This window comes from Hippichthys cyanospilos, chromosome 6 (assembly GCF_059441005.1).
Source record: "Hippichthys cyanospilos isolate Australia breed blue-spotted pipefish chromosome 6, RoL_Hcya_1.0, whole genome shotgun sequence".
In the NCBI taxonomy this organism is placed as follows: domain Eukaryota; kingdom Metazoa; phylum Chordata; class Actinopteri; order Syngnathiformes; family Syngnathidae; genus Hippichthys; species Hippichthys cyanospilos.
Genome location: NC_142374.1, coordinates 2,665,941 through 2,685,869, shown reverse-complemented (window position 1 = coordinate 2,685,869; position 19,929 = coordinate 2,665,941). Strand labels below are relative to the sequence as shown.

Genomic DNA, 19,929 nt, shown 5'->3' with positions numbered 1-19,929 from the left:
CAGGGAAACAGCACATCCATCAGGGTGACCTTGGGCCGTCAAGGGAGGGCCCAATTGGCCTGCCACATAGTCCATTCTTCTGAGGATGCTTGTTTTTGGCCTAGCAATGTCTCTTGGGATTTTTGGAAGAATTCTAATTCGGCCTGGCTCAGCACATACAATCTGATACGTAACCCTAGCCCACTGTCTGTTCCATGGCCTGCTGCCTTGTTGCCTTGCTCCACGAGTTATTTCCACAATGGAAATGGACCAAAGTGAAGGAACACCCAGCTTGAGACTACTCGAACAAAAGAGACTTGCACAGGTACAAAAAGTTAAGATACACTAGTATTTATGTGCCAAGACACAGATGAGCTGTTTCATGGCGCTTTCCTATTAATGCAAGTCCACACTGGGATGGCCATTAGCCATTTTTGGCACTGAGCGGTTACATTGCAAACACTTTTCAGGAAAATCTTGATCTGGTTTTATTACGCCAACTGTTTTGGGTCAAGCTGTGCTGCCACTAAAAAGCCCCATGATGTGCAATGTGCCAAGAAACTCAAGTGCACATGCCCTTTTCCAGGTTTTAAGATAGCAGCCGGTCGTCAGCGGTCATAATAACAACTGCATGCATGCCGCTCTTGATGAACCATACATAGTTTTCCTTCGAGCTTCGGAGGTACACTTTAAAGCGGGAGTAGCCAAACATTTTTTCAAAGCGGGACAGATTTGGTAAGGTGAAAATCAGTGGGGGCCAGCCATTCCACCTGACATTCTTTGAACCAATACCATGAAATACAAATGAACCATGTTATAATTATTTTTATTGCAAATGGCATATTTTATGGCACATTTTCATTTTCAAAAGTTTAACCAAAATTATATTTAAAGAGCACAACAAATGAAGAAACGGTCCATCTGAAAAAACACTTTTGGCATACTGCGAGAGGCTTGAACATTTTAGTTGGTCTCCCCCATGTCACCACGTACTTGTTGTAATGGAAAAGCAAAGGAGGTGGTTTGGGGGGCTGCCAACTGGAGTAATAGAGCGGCATATGGAAATAGAGATCTTTAGAGAGTTAAATAGAGAGTTTTTGCAACAATCCTAATATGACTAAAGTGTAGTTGTACCATTTTTCAGGCGTGTTACCTCTACGGGGAATGCAAACATTTATATTGGGTTGTGGGCTTTGTCAAAGTTTATGTTTAGTACATTCCATTGGTTGCAAGAAAATGGCCAACGTGGACTGAGGATACTACATCTATTGACAGAGGTATTAGCTGATAAAAGGGAATGTGAAAGATGTAAACCCAAAGCACAACAACCAAAATAGTTTTTAGAAAAACGTTGCAAAAACATCACAAAAGAAGAAAGTGAAAAGTTCACTTTGACACCCTAAAAATGTGACCTGTTGTTATAATTGATGATATGATATATTGTAAATACTGTAGTATGGTTCATCTCCTTGAAAATAGGGAGTTTTAATCTACTCCCTGCCTCATTGGTCGATGTCATGCAGGGAGCCAATCACGTGTCCAGCAGCAGATTGATTGTCTTGATTGTCTCGCCAATCAAGCAGTCTCTCCCTCACACGTTAGTGAGATGGTGCTGCTGGAGCAATACGGTGAGCACAAAACAGAGCACCATTGTGATGCATAAATTTGGGCACCCTTGTTTCATTGATTTATTGAATACCTTTATCAGCATTTATTGGAACACAAAAATTGTCTGGTAAGTTCGTTGACTCTTGACCCCCATACACACGCAAAGCCAATCATGGTAAAGGGTATTTAAGGTGGCAAGTTGTTTTCTTCTTTGCATCTTCTTTGATGATTGGCAACATGGGATTCTCAGAAGAACTGTCAAATGACCTAAAAACAAAGTTTGTTCAACATCATCGTTAAGGGGAAGCATACAAAAAGCTAGCTCAGAGATATCAGCTGTCAGTTTCCACATTGGGGAACATAGCGAGGAAATGGTAGAACACAGACACAGTTCGAGTTAAGGCTCAGAGTGGCAGGTTAAGAAAGATCTCAGATAAACAGAGGTAGAGGATAGCGAGAACAGTCAAACTCAACCAACAGGTCAGCTCCAAAGACCTACAGCTTGGTGTCACTGTGCTATTCAGCGCACTTTGCATGAAAAAATGCTGTATGAGAGAGTCATGTGGCACATATGCCACAGAGTCGCTTGAAGTATGCTAAAGCGTATTTGGACAAGCCAGCTTCATTTTGGAATAAGGTGCTGTTGACTGATGATACTAAAATGTATTTATTTGGACATAAGAAGGGGTGGTGTGCTTGGTAGAAGAAGAACACAGCATTCCATGACAAACATTTGGAACAAACAAAATTTGGTGTTGGTTCCTCATGCCGTTGTGCTGTGCAGGTAGGTAGGATGGATAACGGTCAGCATCTGCAGATTTTTTGCAAACAATGTTCAACAATCAGTGACAAAGTTGAAGATGCAGTGGATACTTCAATAACACTATAACAATAAACACTACTCAAATGTGTGTGTATACATATATATATATATATATATATATATATATATATATATATATATATATATATATATATATATATATATATATCAGTGTTATCAATCTGCTGGTCTGACATCATTGTCATAACGATAATAAACTATAATAATTATAATAACTATAATTAAATTCAATTTCATTTTAAATTCATCTTTACTAAATATATTTTACTTGTTTTTTTAATTTACAAAATTATTCTGCATATTCTGTTATTTTCGTGTCTTATTATATCCATGGAGTTTTTAGCTAGTTAGAAATTACCTAACTTGTGTCGCCAGGCTGTATGTAATCTGCCTGCTCCTGGAGGGGCTAGGGCAGGGGTGTCCAAAGCCGCTGTCCTTAATGTTTTCCAGGTTTCTTTTCCTGACACAACTGATTCAAATAATCCGCTCATCAGCAAGCTCAGCAGAAACCTGATAACTATCCTGGTCAATTGAATCAGGGGAGTCAGGAAAAGAAACCTGGAAAACATGCAGGACAGCGGCCCTCGAGGACTGACTTTGGACACCCCTGGGCTAGGGCATTTGCTTCAACAGTTGCGGGCTTCTGCGCCAGCGCAGATGGATATGTGAGCGGCCCGTATAACTTAATAGATAGTTGTATAACCAACCGAGTCATAAGACTGCCATCTAGAGGCTTCACGTTGAATGTGACGTGAGTGGATGCTCACTGCTGGAAGGCGGTGCACTGCTCAACAAGCAAGCTACGCAGTGCTTGCTTTGCATTAGAGGTGTAGCGTAGCTATTACCTAACCTGTCCCAACTTGTCCATATTTCTGACTGGGCTACCAGGGGCGTGAGCTAGACTGCTGTTTTTCTGGCTGGGAATGCCTTTTGCTTGTAAAGGAACGATTTGGTGTTTGGAGCTACAATGGATTTGCAGACTTCAATTGTTTAACCAAGGCAGCAAACGAGACACCAAAGCACAGCTGGACCCACGCACTACGGTGCTTTTAAAAACTTATGGGGACACCCGAGTGGATTTAAAATATTGTACATCTCAGTTTGAAGGTAAAGAGAGCTTCTGAATGTGCTATGGTGCTTTTAAAAAAACTTTTGGGAACACCCGAGGGGATACACTGTACATCTCAGAGCAGAAAAAGGGAGCATGAAGAGGTCAAGAAAAATCCGGGGATATTGAATAGACTGATCAATTGTGGCCGATTGTGAAGTTTTGACAGCATCATGTATAATGACAAGTTTTAATGACTGATGTAGGTTTATTGATGTTTGAAAGGTCCAGAGGGTATTTATTTGAGAGTCTGACATCAGAGAAGACATATGTGTGAAATTCATGGATACAGTCATGGACAGCATAATAAGCGGGTCAATGCCTGTACTTTCTAGTAACTTTGAGGACGAGACGATTGTCTCAGGGTTAGGGTTAGTACAGTACCTGGTTGAAAACACGCCTCAATTCAGAGTTACATATACATATGTATGTATATATATATATATATATATATATATATATATATATATATATATATATATATATATATATATATATATATATATAATAAAAATATATATAAAATATATATGAAACAGGGTTAGTACAGTACCTGGTTGTAAACACGCCTCACTTCAGAGTTTCATACACATATATATATATATATATATATATATATATATATATATATATATATATATATATATATATATATATATATATATATATATACAGTCGGCCCCCGGTTTACGAACACCCTCTTTTACGAACATTTCGACTTACGAGTGTGGACCGCAGAGTTTTTTGTCCCCCACTTACGAACAAACCTTCCGTCTATTGTATTCGTACGTTTATTTTCGCTTTACTACGTCAACTAAATTAGAAGTTAACGCTCAACACAGCAACAAATGCAAAATGTCACAGTCACTGTCTCAGTCACGGTGTCAGTCACGGAGTCAGTCACGGAGATACTATTGGCCGGCGTCACGTCAATCACAGAAATGCCGATATGCTATTGGCCGAACGCCTTTATCTAGCTTGATGGCACAGCTGGTCGGGATGGAAGGAAGGCGAGAAAATAGGTGAAAATCGGAAGGAAGGAATGTTGTGAAGACTTTGCAAACTTTATCTGTTAGACATGGCTTCTAAAATTGCAAGTGGCGGTAAAGGAAGAAGTAAGAGGATGATGACAATAGAAACCAAGCAGGAGATAAAAAAATACGAAGGAGGCGCATGCATATTTAACCTTGCTCGTGAGTGTGGACGGAACTGCTCGGCAATCTTCTAAGGGCAAGACTTTCCTTGCCGGGGGACGGACCTCGCTCGACAACAAAATGGAGAGGCTTCTTTTATGGATTAAAGAGAAGGAAATTGCCGGTGATATGTTTTAGTTTGAGAAAAGTTCTTGTTTAAGAAAATAAATAAAAAAATTCTCTGCTCCCCTCCGTCTCCACTCAACTCAAGTTACGTCGCCCCAAAGGTAAATGTCATTTATTCTTTGTATATCCATGTTAATTAAATTAACTGTACTTTATATTGTGGTACTAATATTAAATATGTGTGTAAATTCGTGATGGTTTTAACTATGATTTCACCACGCATTGCCAGTCAATGTGTACGTACAATTGACCTCGCTTTGCTACATCAACAAAATCATCTGCTTACGCATAACACGCTAACGCTGATATGCTGTTGCTCTTACAATGTCACAGTCACTGTTTCAGTCACGGTGTCAGTCACGGAGATGCCGATATGCTATTGGTCGAATGCCTTCATCTAGCTTGATGGCACAGCTGGTAAAGAGGGAAGGAAGGAGAGAAAATCAGTCAAAAACGGAAGGAAGGAATGTTGTTAAGACTTTGCAAACTTTATCTGTTAGACATGGCTTCTAAAATTCCTAGTGGCGGTAAAGGAAGAAGTAAGAGGATGATGACAATAGAAACGAAGCAGGAGATAATAAAAAAAAAATACGAAGGAGGCGCACGCATGGTTAACCTTGCTCGTGAGTATGGCTGTAACCACTCGGCAATCTTATAAGGGCAAGACTTTCCTTGCTGGGGGACGGACCTCGATCGACAACAAAATGGAGAGGCTTCTTCTATTATGGATTAAAGAGAAGGAAATCGCCGGTGATATGTTCTAGTTTGAGAAAAGTTCCGGTTTAAGAAAATAAATAAATAAATTCTGCGGGTTGGTCTCTGCTCCCCTCCGCCTCCACCCAGCTCAAGTCACGTCGCCCCAAAGGTAAATGCCATTTTTCCTTTGAATATGTTATTTAATTTAACTGTACAGTCGATTATGTTACTCATTTTTAATATGTGTATCATCATATGGTCGTAAACATGCCTCAATTCATATATATTTTGATATATATATATATATATATATATATATATATATATATATATATATATATATATATATATATATATATATTCAATTCATTCAATTCATATATATTTTGATATATATATATATATATATATATATATATATATATATATATATATATATATATATATATATTCAAAATATATATGAATTGAGGCATGTTTACGACCAGTACGACCAGGTACTGTACTAACCCTAACCCTGAGACAATCACCTCGCCCTCAGAGTTACTAGAAAGTACAGGCATTGACCCGCTTATTATGCTGTAGCCAATTGCAGAGATTGTGAGCACCACCCAGTTTGAGTATTTGTTGGAAATAACTTAAGTAATTGAATTTTGCATCTAGGGCAGTCCCATGTAGTAGGCCTATCTATATTTATGATCGGAGTTTGCGCACTGAGCGCTCGCGTCCATTGTCTGGCGGATAGCGGCTGCAAAGGAAGGTACACAAGCCGAGCGCGAGGAAAGCGATCCCGATTCCGAGTGCGAGCATCGGCTCCGAGCCTGCCAGATCTGGAAAAGAGACCAGACCAAGAAAAACGCAATCGCGGACATTTCGCCGTGTCACGACGGCGAGACAAACAGCAACAGTTGTCAAGATGTCTGAGCCGAGATGAGACGGGAGCGGCGGCGGTGCGAATTTTGCGACGCAGCTGCACGGCTGCCGCGTCTCGCCTGCTGAAGTGCAAGCTCGTTTATCACCTGGGACGGCGAGGGGAGCGTTGCATGTGTGCGTGCGTGTGTCATCCTGGGATATCTGCGTCATCGTTTAGCGTGTCAGTCTCCTCCGGGTGCTGTCTGTGCGAGAGCTGAATCCAGACGCCCGGGCTGGCCAATGATCCGCTCAGCGGGGAAACGAGCTGTTGCGTCTGCACAGAGTCATAGCTGACGAGCCTGCGGAGTCGGACACATACGGGCGCCAGGCCAGACAACCCGACAGGCGGGTGGGCCGAGGGACAGATAGGGGGAGGAGGAGGAGGGGGACGACAGCCTGTTACGGCTCCCTCGACCCTTTGCGGATCGAGCCGAGCCCCCTCCCGCTTCGACCGACCACCCCCCCCCCTCCCCCCTCGTTTGTTGGATGGGGGGGAAACAGAGCACGGCGGGGCGGTCCCGGGGTGCCTTTCCCGGCGTTTCCACTGATGACAGCGCGGTACCACCGTCGGCCCACTTCGGCCACTACCGCTCGAGCGGCACCATGGGCCTCCGAAGCCGCTCAGTGAGCTCCGTAGCCGCGATGGGCATCGAGCAATCCCCCACGGTGCCCTTCGGCTTTTACACCCCCAGAAGCACGGACTCGAATCGAGCTGGAGGAGGCTCAGGGGGCACTCCCGCCGCCTCTCACGGAAATGGCTACCAGGATGGTGGCGGTGGACGGCATCACACTGACGAGGTGCTCTATCTGGGGTCCCGGGGTTCGCTGGCTGACACCTTACCCCTGCACATCGCTCCTCGCTGGTTCAGTGCTCACAGTGGTAAGAGCGGTCGGCGCACGAAAAACATCAGGCGCTCTTCGGCGCGCTTTGCACCCCCCTCCCCTCCCTCCATCTACGCCCCATACAGTAGACATGCAGGGCATGCAGCCTCAATAGCCTCACCGGTAATAAGATTTAAAGGTTAGTCTCGTCCACTGTTTAGTCGAGACCCCAAATTCCAAGTGAAATGAATATGACTTGTAACTACAGTGTGCCTCTGTATTCTGTTTTTGTTGTCTCCATAGTACTGTACACGTGGAAAACAAAATTCCATGTTTAACTTGTTTGCTCCCTAGGTTCATTCAATAATGCTTTTAATGCATTTTAATTTACTTGAGGAAACCACTACAAGGAAACTAAAAGTTTAAATGTACACCTGCAATAATAAATAGCCTATACACTAAAACAATATCAGATTGCTTGAGCATTAGTATGTCATGTCAGCTTTTGTATTTGAGCTCTTTAGTGGTCCATAATGTTGTGGCTGGTCCGTGTTTGAATGTGGTGTGTTGAACGAAACATTGCACAAGAGTTCAATGTCAAAAGCACTGTTGCACCACCTGTGCTGTATACAGTATGTCATTCCTTGTTGTGTGAAATGACACTAATAGTCTAAATCGGGCTGAGTTAATTAGCTCAATGATTAGAGTACAAGGAGGAGGCTGCTCAAACTGGAAAAGATAGAAAATGTAGAAGGATGTGTATGAAAGGGAGATAGCAGTTTGGGTAGGATTTGTGCTTTTCTGCAGCTTACCTCATTCATAATCACATATCTCAGTGTGTGACTTGGCATTTCAGTCTAAGGTATAAACATAAATTCCTAACCACATAGTCACTGTTCACTGAATGGACAACACATGTGCAGAAATGAACAAGACAGGTGTACGCCAACATGCACGGCAGACACAATCAGGCCCCCAGGCTCTCATTACTGAAGCCCCAGCCGGCTCACAGCAGGGGAATAACAACTTGGATGTCAGCAGCTCAGTTGTTTTCCCTTTGCCCTGTCAATGATCTTGTAAGTGTGAGGAGAACACAAGGCTGTATGAGAGGAACTCAGGAATAGGTTGAAAAAGACCTTTTGTAGTTAGAAACTCAGATTATCCATTCATTCTCAGTAGATCTTATCCTATAATAATTGTCATCAATTTCATTATCTATGGAAATATCAACACTTTCAGTGGTTCTCAAAGTGGGCTGCACAGACCCTGGGAATCCGTGGCCTAACTGCAGGGGGTCTGTGAAAGAATGTGGGTTGTTCATTAAAAAAAACAACAAAAACACACACACACACACACACACACACACACACACATATATATATATGATAATTTCTTTTTATTTTATATTAAAATGTGGAAGTATTAATGACTCTTCAATAAAGCAAACAATTCAAGCAGTAGGATATGGTTTTCACAATGTAATACAGTAATTTTGAAATTTCTCAAATAGACCCACATAATCCACATATCAAAAAGCTTGATTATTTAGTCACTAAATATTGGCAGCAGCCTGTTTGGGGGAAATTGACCTAGTCTGTGATGAGGAAGCATACAAATTGTCATTTTTATTTTGTAAACTTCAGTATGCCGAAAAGTACCAAATATACTTGTTGTCAAATTGAATCTGTTGGTGAAAAACTAAGGCTCTTATGTTTGGGTTAATGATCGTTTTTGTATTGTTTCCGCAAATATTTGCAATGTGGGTCCTTGGAAAATTTGATTTCTAAAAGGGGTCTCTGACTACAAAAAGTTTGAGAACCAGTGTTCTAAATAAGAGTGAAGCTTAGTCTGTACTTAAATGAACACATTATGTTCATTAAAACTACTTGGTTGTCAGCTAGACTTCATTATGTTATAGTAAGGGTGTGTGGGTGTGTGTGCGCGTGTGTGTGTGTGCTAACTAACATTGCTCCCATATAAGTAATTTACAATTTAATGCTGCTCCAATTCAAATGACTGCTCTCAGCCCCAAGAAATGCAAGTGCCGTTTTTTTACTTTTCATCATATATAAATGACCACAATTCCCATATAAGACAAATCTGTGTATAAGACACAGCCTTAAATTTGGGGTCAAATTCTGGTCGTTTCTATGTTACAGCGTATTAGATGAACCAACACTTTGGCAACATTGTAAAATGGAAAAGAAAATCAATCTCATTTTTGTAAACTCTTCATATTTTCTTGTGTTCATCTATGGAAGTTATATATTTCTTGCACTTTAAGTTAAACGTGTTTCAGATTCCCCACATTGTGAGTGGTCAGTGACAACCTCGCCACTGTAACGTTGAATGCGCTTGAAGCAGTTGATGTTCCTTTCCCTCGCGACACGATTCAAATTCATTTTACCATAAATACCCTAAGTTGAGCAGAACCTGTTTTTGACCAAGTTTATGATTGTGTGTATATGCTAAAAGATTGCAATTAATACAGTATATGACATTAATACAGTATATCCCAGTGACCGCAAAGCGGCAGCCATGATTCATTCCTGCCCCCTGCGTGAGCCGTTTAATGTTCCCGAAGTTGATTGGCTGTCGCGATGCGAAAGGCGAAAAGAGTTCAAAAAATTTTTAACCACGCGAAAGGCGAAATTTCGCTTCTCGTGACTGCGCGCGGCCATTCACGTCGCTACATTCGCGTCCATCGCGTCGCGCGACTGGGGGCGAAAGGTACGATACAAAACTCTCTGCTTTTTCGCCTCGTTCGCGTTCGGTGTGCACGTAGCATTAAATAAGTCATCTCCAAAACATTATTTCGGGTGCAGCCCACGCGGCCCGGTACCAGTTGATCCATGGACTGGTACCGGGGGATGGGGACCACTGCATTATGCGATCCTTTTAGAGTGTTTATTTCTGGTTATTAGTTTACTTTGCAAGTCATTTTTGACCTTGGTTAGTTACATTTTTTTTCCCTTGGCCAAGTTAAATGATTTTTTTTGTAGCACATGCTGCCTCCTTGCTTTTGGGTCCATATCCTTACATAATACAGCCACGCATCTAACCTAACAGTATGACCTGCCCAAGAAAAGACCCAGCTAGAGACACAACGGCGGCATTCAAGACGCTGTCACTCCGCTTGCTTCCGTCGTCATTCTGCCGACCATTCTTGTTCCCCTCGAGTAAACCCTCTGCTCTGCTCTTGTGTTACTTTCACTAGAGACCTTTGCTAGTCCTTTCTTGTCGCCTTCCCGTTCTGTTTTGCCACAACTTTGTTTGAATTCTGATTTTTCAAATGTTTCTGATTTGGGAGACGGGTCCCTTTTGGTAAATCTTTTATCCGATTCTGAATCCAACACATATTTTTGCTATCTAAAATTAAATGATAATTTTGATACAGATTTTTGTTTTTCTATTCATTTTCTGGGTAGCATTGGTTATTGTTTTGTTTTCTTCTTATTTTACGTTGTCTTGTTCCTTCCAAGTTCTGGGTTTGCGTTTGTTATGGTTTTGTAACTAACTATTTCATGTTTGTTTTTTTTTTGTCCCTTATCAGTGTCTTGTTAGATTGTGTCCACCTGTCTTCGTCACGCTGCCCCAGTTAGCCAATCACCTCCCTGCGCCATGTGTGTCTTGTCCAGGTGTTCATCATCATCCCTTGAAATTGAGTTGTATTTAGTTTCCTTTCACTTCTTGTCGGATAATTGTTATTGTCATTGTCCAGTTCATCCCTGGGAGTTGTTTCTGTTTTTCGGGTCCATCATCCAAGGCTTTTTGAGTAAGTTTGTTTCTGGTTTTTGGTTTGCTTTGCAAGACTTTTTTTGACCTTGGTCCACATCCTCCTCAAATCCCTCTTCCATGCATCTAAAAGTCAGGTGTAAGAGGGAATATATATATATATATATATATATATATATATATATATATATATATATATATATATATATATATATATATATATATATATATATATATATATATATATATATATATACACTGTGTTTAAAGAGAGAGAGCGAGAGAGAGAGAGAGAGAGAGGGGATTTGAGGAGGATGTGGACCCCAAAGCAGAGAGTGCTCAAAAATTTTACTTGGCCATTGGAAAAACAGCATATATATATATATATATATATATATATATATATATATATATATATATATATATATATATATATATATATATATATATATATATATATATATATATATATATATATATATATATTTCCCAGTCTCTCCATTGTGTATTTTATATTGCTTGTCATCAAACAGAGACCATCCTGTACTTGTCTCTAGCCACTGACATGACACATTTTGACAACTATCAATTCACATTCACATTCAAAAAGGAATTTTCATGAGGCCATTAAGTTCATACTGTGATAACAATGTCAACAGCAAAAGTCAAAATTAATTAAGAGTTGAGGGAGGGAGACAGTGTCCTGCTAAAGGGAACCTCAGCAGTAGCCTGCAAGCAGACTCTCGAAAGACACTTATGACATGTTTACATTTTGGCCACATATGCTACTGCTGTCTAAAATAAATAAAAACACATTTATTTAGAATTGGCAGAAATTAAATTATATTTGTTACATTTGCTTTGGAGCTTTTCATTCTGAGTGATATTAGTAAGGTCCTGTTCTTTAACGATCTGAGTAAGGATTGATGAGGTGTCTGACGTCTTAAAATATTTTTCATTTCCAATCTGAACATGAATTTGCAATCAGCTCAAATACGCCTTCCTTCAGTGCTCTGGTTAGCCCACGTCCCTGCATCCGCGACTCAGGATTTTTGCCATGGAACATATCATTTCAAATCAACGTGCACCCACTGGACACAACGTTTTTTTTGGAGGGGAGTTGCTAAACATTTTTTTTTCACACAATACAATTGCAAACTGCAGCGGAGGGCTTCTCTTGATGTGACTCACACTCTTTGGCTGCCTTAGCCAATTGCTACTTTACTACTCCACTTTCGAAAATGAACCTGACAGAACAGGGTTCGTTTTTTATTTTAAATATTATTTTACATAATTGTGTTTAATCTTATTTATAAGATAAAATATATATAATTTATAGCTAGTATCAAAGGGTAGTTGTTGTACACATGCTGTTTTGGGGGAAAAAAGGGATGTTCCTTACGAATCACTTAGTAAATTAAAAAAAAAAGTTCCCTTTTAAATTCTGTCTTGCAAAGCAGACTGAAATTGTATGATGATTCTTTGCACATCTATCGATTGAAGCAGAAATAAGTGCTATTTTTAAGCCCGAAACAACATCAACTTGGCAATTTTGTTATCAGTGACAAGTCAAGTAATAAACAATCAGGTAACAGTGAGCCAAAAAGTAAAAAGCAAAAATAAAACTCTCTATCAAGGAAAGAAACAAAGGTTGACATTTTGAAGCTAAGTGGACTTTTATACCAAAATGGACTGTTAGATCAGTAGTTGCGATATGAAGAAGATGATGCCGGCAGCTACATGTAATTTAATTTTATTATTTTTAATACATTTTACTGTGACATTTGTTAATATCTGTTGTTGGTTTTTGCTCACATCTTGTAAATGCAATTTGAACATTATGTTGCATTGCTTTGTTGTGTTCACTCAGACTGATGTTGTGGTCGGAGCACACATAGTAGAGTTTCAAGAAGTTTAAGAAAACAACTGTGGTTCTTTGCATTCTAGGTGTGGGATTGACCAACACACTGTAAGTCAGCCATACCATGCCTTGTGTTCCCCCCCTTCCTTCATGCAAATGAGATGCATATGCAGACGATGCTTCCTTGTCTTCTCCATGGTATCATTCAGCACTACATTCTCAGTGCAAGCATCAGAGGACAGGGCATGCACTTATTTTACATTCAAAAACCTGCTGAATTCCTTCTAGGGTAAAGAATCAGTTTAGACTGGCGAAATGGCTGCATTAGATTTGGGGATTACAAATGTGGTTTTGTTGCTGTGACAAAAACATAAACAACAATGGATTGTTGTCATTTTTATCGATACGGCACTCTTCCTTTGTTTACTATTAAAGATATATCATAAAAAAAATGTATTCACAGCAACTAAACGAGCAGGTGAGCATCTTCAACTTATTCAGAGTCGGTTCATGGAGGTAGCAGCAAAATAGCCCAAACATCCCTCTCCCCAGCCGGGCCTACATCCACGGGGCGCTGCCCGAAGCGGTGACGTGGGCCCCCCTTCCCTTGAGCTCACTATCTGTGGGACGGGCGATAGCGGTCGGGTGAGCTGGGCGGTGCACAAAGCCGACTATCCCTGGCTGCAGAAGCTGGCTCGAGGGACATAGAATGTCTCCTCTCCCATAGAGAAGTAGCCTGAGTTGGTTTGCGAGGTAGAAAAGTTCCAACTGGGAATAGTCGGACTCCCCGCCACACACAGCTTGGGTTCTGGTAATAGGTTTTCTCGAGAGAGCGGTTGGACACTCTTACACTCTTGAGTTGCACACAATGAGAGGCGCAGAGCAGGTGTGGGCAAACCTATCGCCACACCGGCTCAGTGCCTGTACATTAGGGTTCACTCCAATGGACGAGACGCTCACATCCCCCGGCTTTTGGGTAGGGGTCCTGACTGTTGTTCAGCTGTGCAGAATACCCTCCGTGGCTTGTTTTTTCTCCTTCTTTGGATGATGCTTCAGAGAGTACCTCAGGAGGGCTACACACTGCTGCTGGGGATCCCCTTTTGGCGGGTGTGGAGGGTTAGGGTTCACTCCAATGGACGAGACGCTCACATCCCCCGGCTTTTGGGTAGGGGTCCTGACTGTTGTTCAGCTGTTCAGAATACCCTCCCTGGCTTGTTTTTTCTCCTTCTTTGGATGATGCTTCAGAGAGTACTTCAGGAGGGCTACACACTGCTGCTGGGGATCCCCTTTTGGCGGGTGTGGATGTGCTTTCCTTCTCTCTTCAGTCTATGCTTTGCTTCGATCCAAGACATCTCCCAGACCAGTCAGCTCGTTGTCCCAGCAGGGGGTCAGGTGTGGCATCACCACGCTCATGCTTGTGTATTTGACCACTGAGCACTGTTCTTGACGCCTGGGCCCCTTCTACCCAGGTCTTTTATTTTTTTCTAACAGTTACATTATGTGTTGTATTGTGTCGTGTATATAGAGCTACAAGATGGCAGCGTGGATGGGTGCAGCAGCTTTTAGCTCTTCAAATTCCTAACTTCATTGTACACCTGCTGTGCAATGACAAAGGCATTCTTCATTCTACTGTTCTCCATCATACAGCTTACATCCTTCAAAGGTCTCACCTAACTGCTGCATAAAACAACATATGTGCTTCTTCTATGTTACTGTAAGCTATCTTCATTTCACAAACTATCCACTTCCTCCACCTCACTCGATTTTTTTCCTGTCTTGTTCTGTCCTGTTTCCATGGAAACAGCTTTTCGATAAAATACTGAGAGTGTTTGGGTGAGAGTTGCATGAGTTTTAAAGCAAGGGCTAATCAAGCCAAGAGTTTTCAGGGATGCCGTTTTTTTCTCATAACAGCAGATGGCTATTGATGTTCAGTTAATCTTCTGTCCTGCTCAGGAAGGTTTTTGGAATTGTGTGTGTGTGTGTGTGTGTGTGTGTGTGTGTGTGTGTGTGTGTTTGTGCGCGTGCAATTTTCAACGCTGCCTTGCATATGAATACATGTATAAGGAGTTCCAGGGCACACCCACTCACTCATGCTCATGTTTAGTTATTCAACTGAATGAATGAGAATTGACAAGATACAGTAGATAAACCCAGTACATAGTTGAGGAGCTCTTTTCCAAAGCACAATAAATCCATTTGGATTATTATGATTATTATAATTAAACTCAATCAAGAAATATATAAGCATCTATTTACAAAGACTTACATTTACTGATCATAATCACCAACATCAAAACCTACTGACTTAAAAATGGTCCTTATGAGTAAAAAAAAAAAAAAAAACATCTTTTTTTAAATAATTTTACATCTAGCTTGCTTACCTCTGAAGTCATTCAGAGTTTTTAAATTGGAAATACCTGGATGTGTTTGTTTACCGTTATTTTGGTGATGCAGGTGTTGATATAGAAAAGAACAGTTTCTGTATATTTCTGAAGATCCAAATCTTCAAACAGGACATTTGAGCACGAGAGTCTTGAAGTTGTGGGGGTTCTCCTTCAGGCCATATTGTGATAAATTTAATGTAGGGTTTGGCTGTCCTACTGAGAGGCAGAGAGGCGGAGCAAGGAGAAGTGGTCTGAGTGTCTTAGGTGAGTGAGGGGCACTGTCCTGGAGGCTTGTTTTAGGTTCCGGTACACACGGTCAAGTGTATTGTGTCCCCTGGTGACACAGTTCACATGGATGCCTTCAGGGTGATTTTTCTGCTGCATAGTAATGATATGGTGAAGGTGGGCCAGTCCAGAGCTAACATTAGCATCAGGGCCAATGTAGACAGCTGTCAAGACAAGCTGTCATGTAAAAGAGCCTACACAGAACTTGGGACTCCACGTCACGTCAGCAGTGGATGCTTATAACACGGCACTGTATACAACAGTTATGGTTCACATACATGCTCTCCTCTGCTCTTATGAATGTCACTGGTCCGTTCTGTCTGTGTAGACAGTCCTATCGGTTAGCTTAATGGTTGTGTCAGGGATGGAAGAGTTCAGCGATGTTTCAGTGGAGATCATGCGGTATGTATTTTGTATTTTCAGAAGTTGATATACGTCCCAAAGTTAATTATTTATATAATTATGTATTAGTCTGGTTAGAGTACATGATATGTAGGTATTTTATTTTGACAAAAAACTTGAAAAAAAAAAAAAAGAATGTCAGAGGTGCAGAGGCTGTTGTATCTCCCAATTTAAACACCCACAAAAAAAAAATATTGGTAGACTTAATGGAATTATTCAATACATATACAGTGTTTGTTGTTGCACCCCAAGCATACATATATGTATATGTATGTGTGTGTATATATATATATATATATATATATATATATATATATAGATAGATAGATAGATAGATAGATAGATAGATAGATAGATAGATAGATAGATAGATAGATAGATAGATAGATAGATAGATAGATAGATTTTTTTTTTTTTCCATGAACCAGGATGGATAAAGTGTGATCTTTTTCACATCAGGTTGTTACCAAGTGAGGGGAAAAAAATGACTGGACATGTTTTGTCTTTATAGTTATTCAATTCAGTTTATTAGAAATATTCTTACAACAAATAGTGTCAGGTTTGTTTCAAAACCTAAACACAAAGGCTAATAATGGTGACTATACATATAACAATGTGCTAATACCTATCGTACGCTCACCGTTTCTCTTGTGGATCCACAACATGCTTAAGTGTGTTTAAGGAGAGGGATGTTTCATGAGTCTCTCTTAAAAACTCAGAGGAACTGGCAAGATTAGCAATATTGAAAAGTGAAATGCTTCAAGATTTTTGCTACCGTGTTCTTGACAGGCCAATTTTACATCACAATCAATGTTTTTACTTTTTGTGTAATGGCTTTCGCTGATTCAATTTTTACATTTTACATTTAAAATGCCATTCTGTGGAAAGGCGAGTGCATTCTATGTCTTAGTTTAATGAGAGTCAGAGTCATGGGCATGTACTCAACGCAGATTTTGGAGAGGATTTCCTTAACAGTTTGACAAGATATGGAATACAGTTTCAATGTATGCCGGGTAACCAAAGGTTTGCATATTGAACATTTGTGAAAATTGTAATAAATCATTCATTTATTGGATTTTTGTCTTCAGGTTTTACATTAGAATTGGTATTCATATCTTTCATACTAAATATATATTACAATAGAATTAAGTGACACATATGTAAGAATGCTCTTCGTTGATTACAGCTCAGCATTTAACAATCATCCCTGTCAAAGTGACGGACAAGCCCCTTACACTTGGCCTGGCACCCCGCCTCTGCAACTGGGTGCTGTACTTCTTCACCGGCAGACCCCAGTCAGACAGAGTCCAGAACCACACATTCAGCACCAGGACTTTAAGCACAGGGACACCCCAGGGCTGTGTCCCAAGCCCCCTGCTTTACGCAGTCTTCACCTATGACTGTATTACCTCCCAAAACACCACCAGCATAATTAAGTATGCGGACGACACCACAGTCATCTGACTGATCACTGGCGGGGCTGAGACAGCATACAGAAAAGAGGTGGCAGACCTTGTGGCCTTGTGTCGCAGCAACAATCTCCAACTCAACACGGACAAAACCAAAGAACTGATCACAGACCCAAGGCGGCAGGCGGAACCGCACAAACCACTGTTCATTGATGGGACTGAGGTGGAGAGGGTGAAAGCCTTCAAATTTCTCGGCACCTACATCAGTGAAGATCTCACCTGGTCCCACAATGCTTGACAGATCATCAAGAAATCCCAACAGAGACTGTACTTCTTGCAGAGACTCAAGAAATGTGGCATGTCAGCAAAGACTCTTAACAAATTCTACAGATACACAATCCAAAGTGTCCTCTCCACCGCCATCACATTCTGGTACGGCAACTGCACGGCACAAGATAGGAAGGCTCTCCAGCGTGTGATCAATTCCTCACAGTGCGTCTGTGGAGCAGCCTTACCCTCACTGCAGGACATTTACCACACCAGGGTTCTGCAGAGGACACGAAACATCATAAAAGACAATACACATCCATAAAACAATATGTTTGAAATGCTGCCATCGGGCAGACGCTACAGGAGCCTGAGGGCCAGGACTGCCAGACTGGCAAACAGCTTCTACCCACAAGCCATCCAGATTCTTAACAAATCCCTCACAAACTAATCTGCCTCCTTCTCTCCACTGAAAGCATAAACAATATCTTGCACTAAAATCTTGATATTATGCACTACACTTTTAGCACCATTGTCTCTGTTTGTATCGCTATTTATTTATTTAATGCTATTTATTTATTGCTTGATTATGGAATGTCGTCTGCTGCTCTGGAACAGAATAAGAATGTCTTTGTGTGGTGCAACTATGCATATGACAATAAATCTCTTGAATCTTGAATCTTGACACAGACTTATCACAATTTTCCTACACTTTACTATACTCAGGCATACTCAGAATTATTGATGAAATTTGCAAAAGAAATCTTAGCATACCAAACAGTATAGTCACTTTTGGGTGCTTTGCATTTACTGTATGTGGTTGACTAAACCTCAAGAACTTCCGTTGTAAGTAAGCTCCACCTTACAAAGAAAGACTATCACTCTAATTTTTTCAAAGGTGCCATCAAGGCGTTTTTTTTTTTTTTTTAAAGTTGGTCCAATTAGCATATGGAAATTACAAAGTTAAAAATTAAACATTGCAATAACGTGATTAAAAACATAATGCTTTAACGCACTACAATCAATTGATTGCAATTAACCTGTTAATCTCTCACACCCTTAACAAAACACAAGAACTAGCACAAGATCAAATAGACCTCACACAATTTGTTTCTCTTGAGTGCAGTAAATATACTGTAGATAGTCATAAATATACTGTAGTTAGTCATTGTATGTGTGTTGTTTTTTTTTCTTGACTTCTGTGGTCTTCATTTAGGATTCAAGTGTCCTGTGTGCTCCAAAGCTGTGGCATCAGCTGAAATGGAAGTTCACTTCATCATGTGCCTGAGTAAGCCTCGACTCTCATACAATGGTGAGCATCACCTCAGCACTTTATAAATTAATTGGTTTAGTTAGATGTGTCTATGTGTTTATATCAAATGATCACAATGGGAAATTTCATTGGCAATTGATGTGTCTATTAAAGAAGTAATTGCCATTTGGTGAGACATAGCTGTTAAAGTAAGATTTATCATGGATATTTTAGCTCAAATGCATTTGGCCACAAAGTAAGAAACAAAACAAAACAAAATATTTTGATGTTCATCACTGTTTGGTTTTGAAATTTGTTTTTCACAATGTTATAAGTACAAAATCAACATTGCAGGGCATAAAAGTCCCTCAAATATAAAATGCTTGTATTATTGCTATGATTTCAGGTGTAATATTCCTCTCACGTCTCAAATAAGCAAGCATTAAAATAGACATTTGTAATGGTAGTTCTTAACATGTTGTAGACTTGTGGGACATGCCATTAATAGGAGGTAAACCCCTTGAATGACTGAGGAGTGGTCAAACCATTACTTTTTTTATGTTCCATTATTATGCTACGTTCACACCGAACGCGATATAACGCGTTGCTACTCTCATTTGGTAGGCTTTCGGTCACCGGGTGTTAACTACCAGCATTTAGCTTATTCACATATTCGTGCGAGGGGTGAGCTTTTTGAGCACTTTATAGTAGCTCTGGAAAGGAGAGCCCCACTGAGAACATTCACTTTTCTGGCATATAACAGAGCCAATGTTTTCTCGTACAGCAATTTTATTCTTCTGTTTTTATGTTGCGTGTCCTTCGCTTTGCAGCAATACCTGTCTGACAAAAAAAAAAGTTTCAACGTTGCAATCAAGTGGCTGATACTGTGCTAAATACTGTGCTGTCAATGCAGCACTATGCTATCTTGGCAGGGTAACTACAGTTCAATAGGTGTTAAAAAAGGAAGGAAATCCTTCACTCACCGCTTATCCCAAGTGCCCCCTCCGCCATTCTACAAGCCAGGTGAGTGCTCTTGCTTGGCTCTG

At 40.5% G+C, this 19,929-nt stretch overlaps 1 protein-coding gene and 1 long non-coding RNA gene across 4 annotated transcripts in view; one reads left to right on the top strand and one right to left on the bottom strand.

The window, feature by feature from the left end:
• Positions 1 to 789: 789 nt before the first annotated feature.
• LOC148421854 (uncharacterized) lies at positions 790 to 6,962 on the bottom strand. The gene is made up of 2 exons (XR_015865957.1): positions 6,574 to 6,962; positions 790 to 2,398 (listed from the first exon to the last, which is right to left on the bottom strand). It is a non-coding gene; the product is annotated as an uncharacterized LOC148421854 (long non-coding RNA).
• znrf1 (zinc and ring finger 1) overlaps positions 6,234 to 19,929 on the top strand; it is a 30,154-nt gene continuing 16,458 nt past the window's right edge. For 2 of the 3 annotated variants that reach the window (XM_088417837.1, XM_088417836.1), the window contains exons 1-2: positions 6,275 to 7,346; positions 18,848 to 18,943. In XM_088417837.1, coding sequence (XP_088273963.1) covers positions 6,953 to 7,346; positions 18,848 to 18,943 — 490 coding nt within the window. In that variant the 5' untranslated portion in view covers positions 6,275 to 6,952. Of the gene's footprint in view, positions 7,347 to 17,141; positions 18,214 to 18,847; positions 18,944 to 19,929 lie in introns of those variants that run through there. The other variant, XM_088417835.1, reaches the window with a different exon arrangement.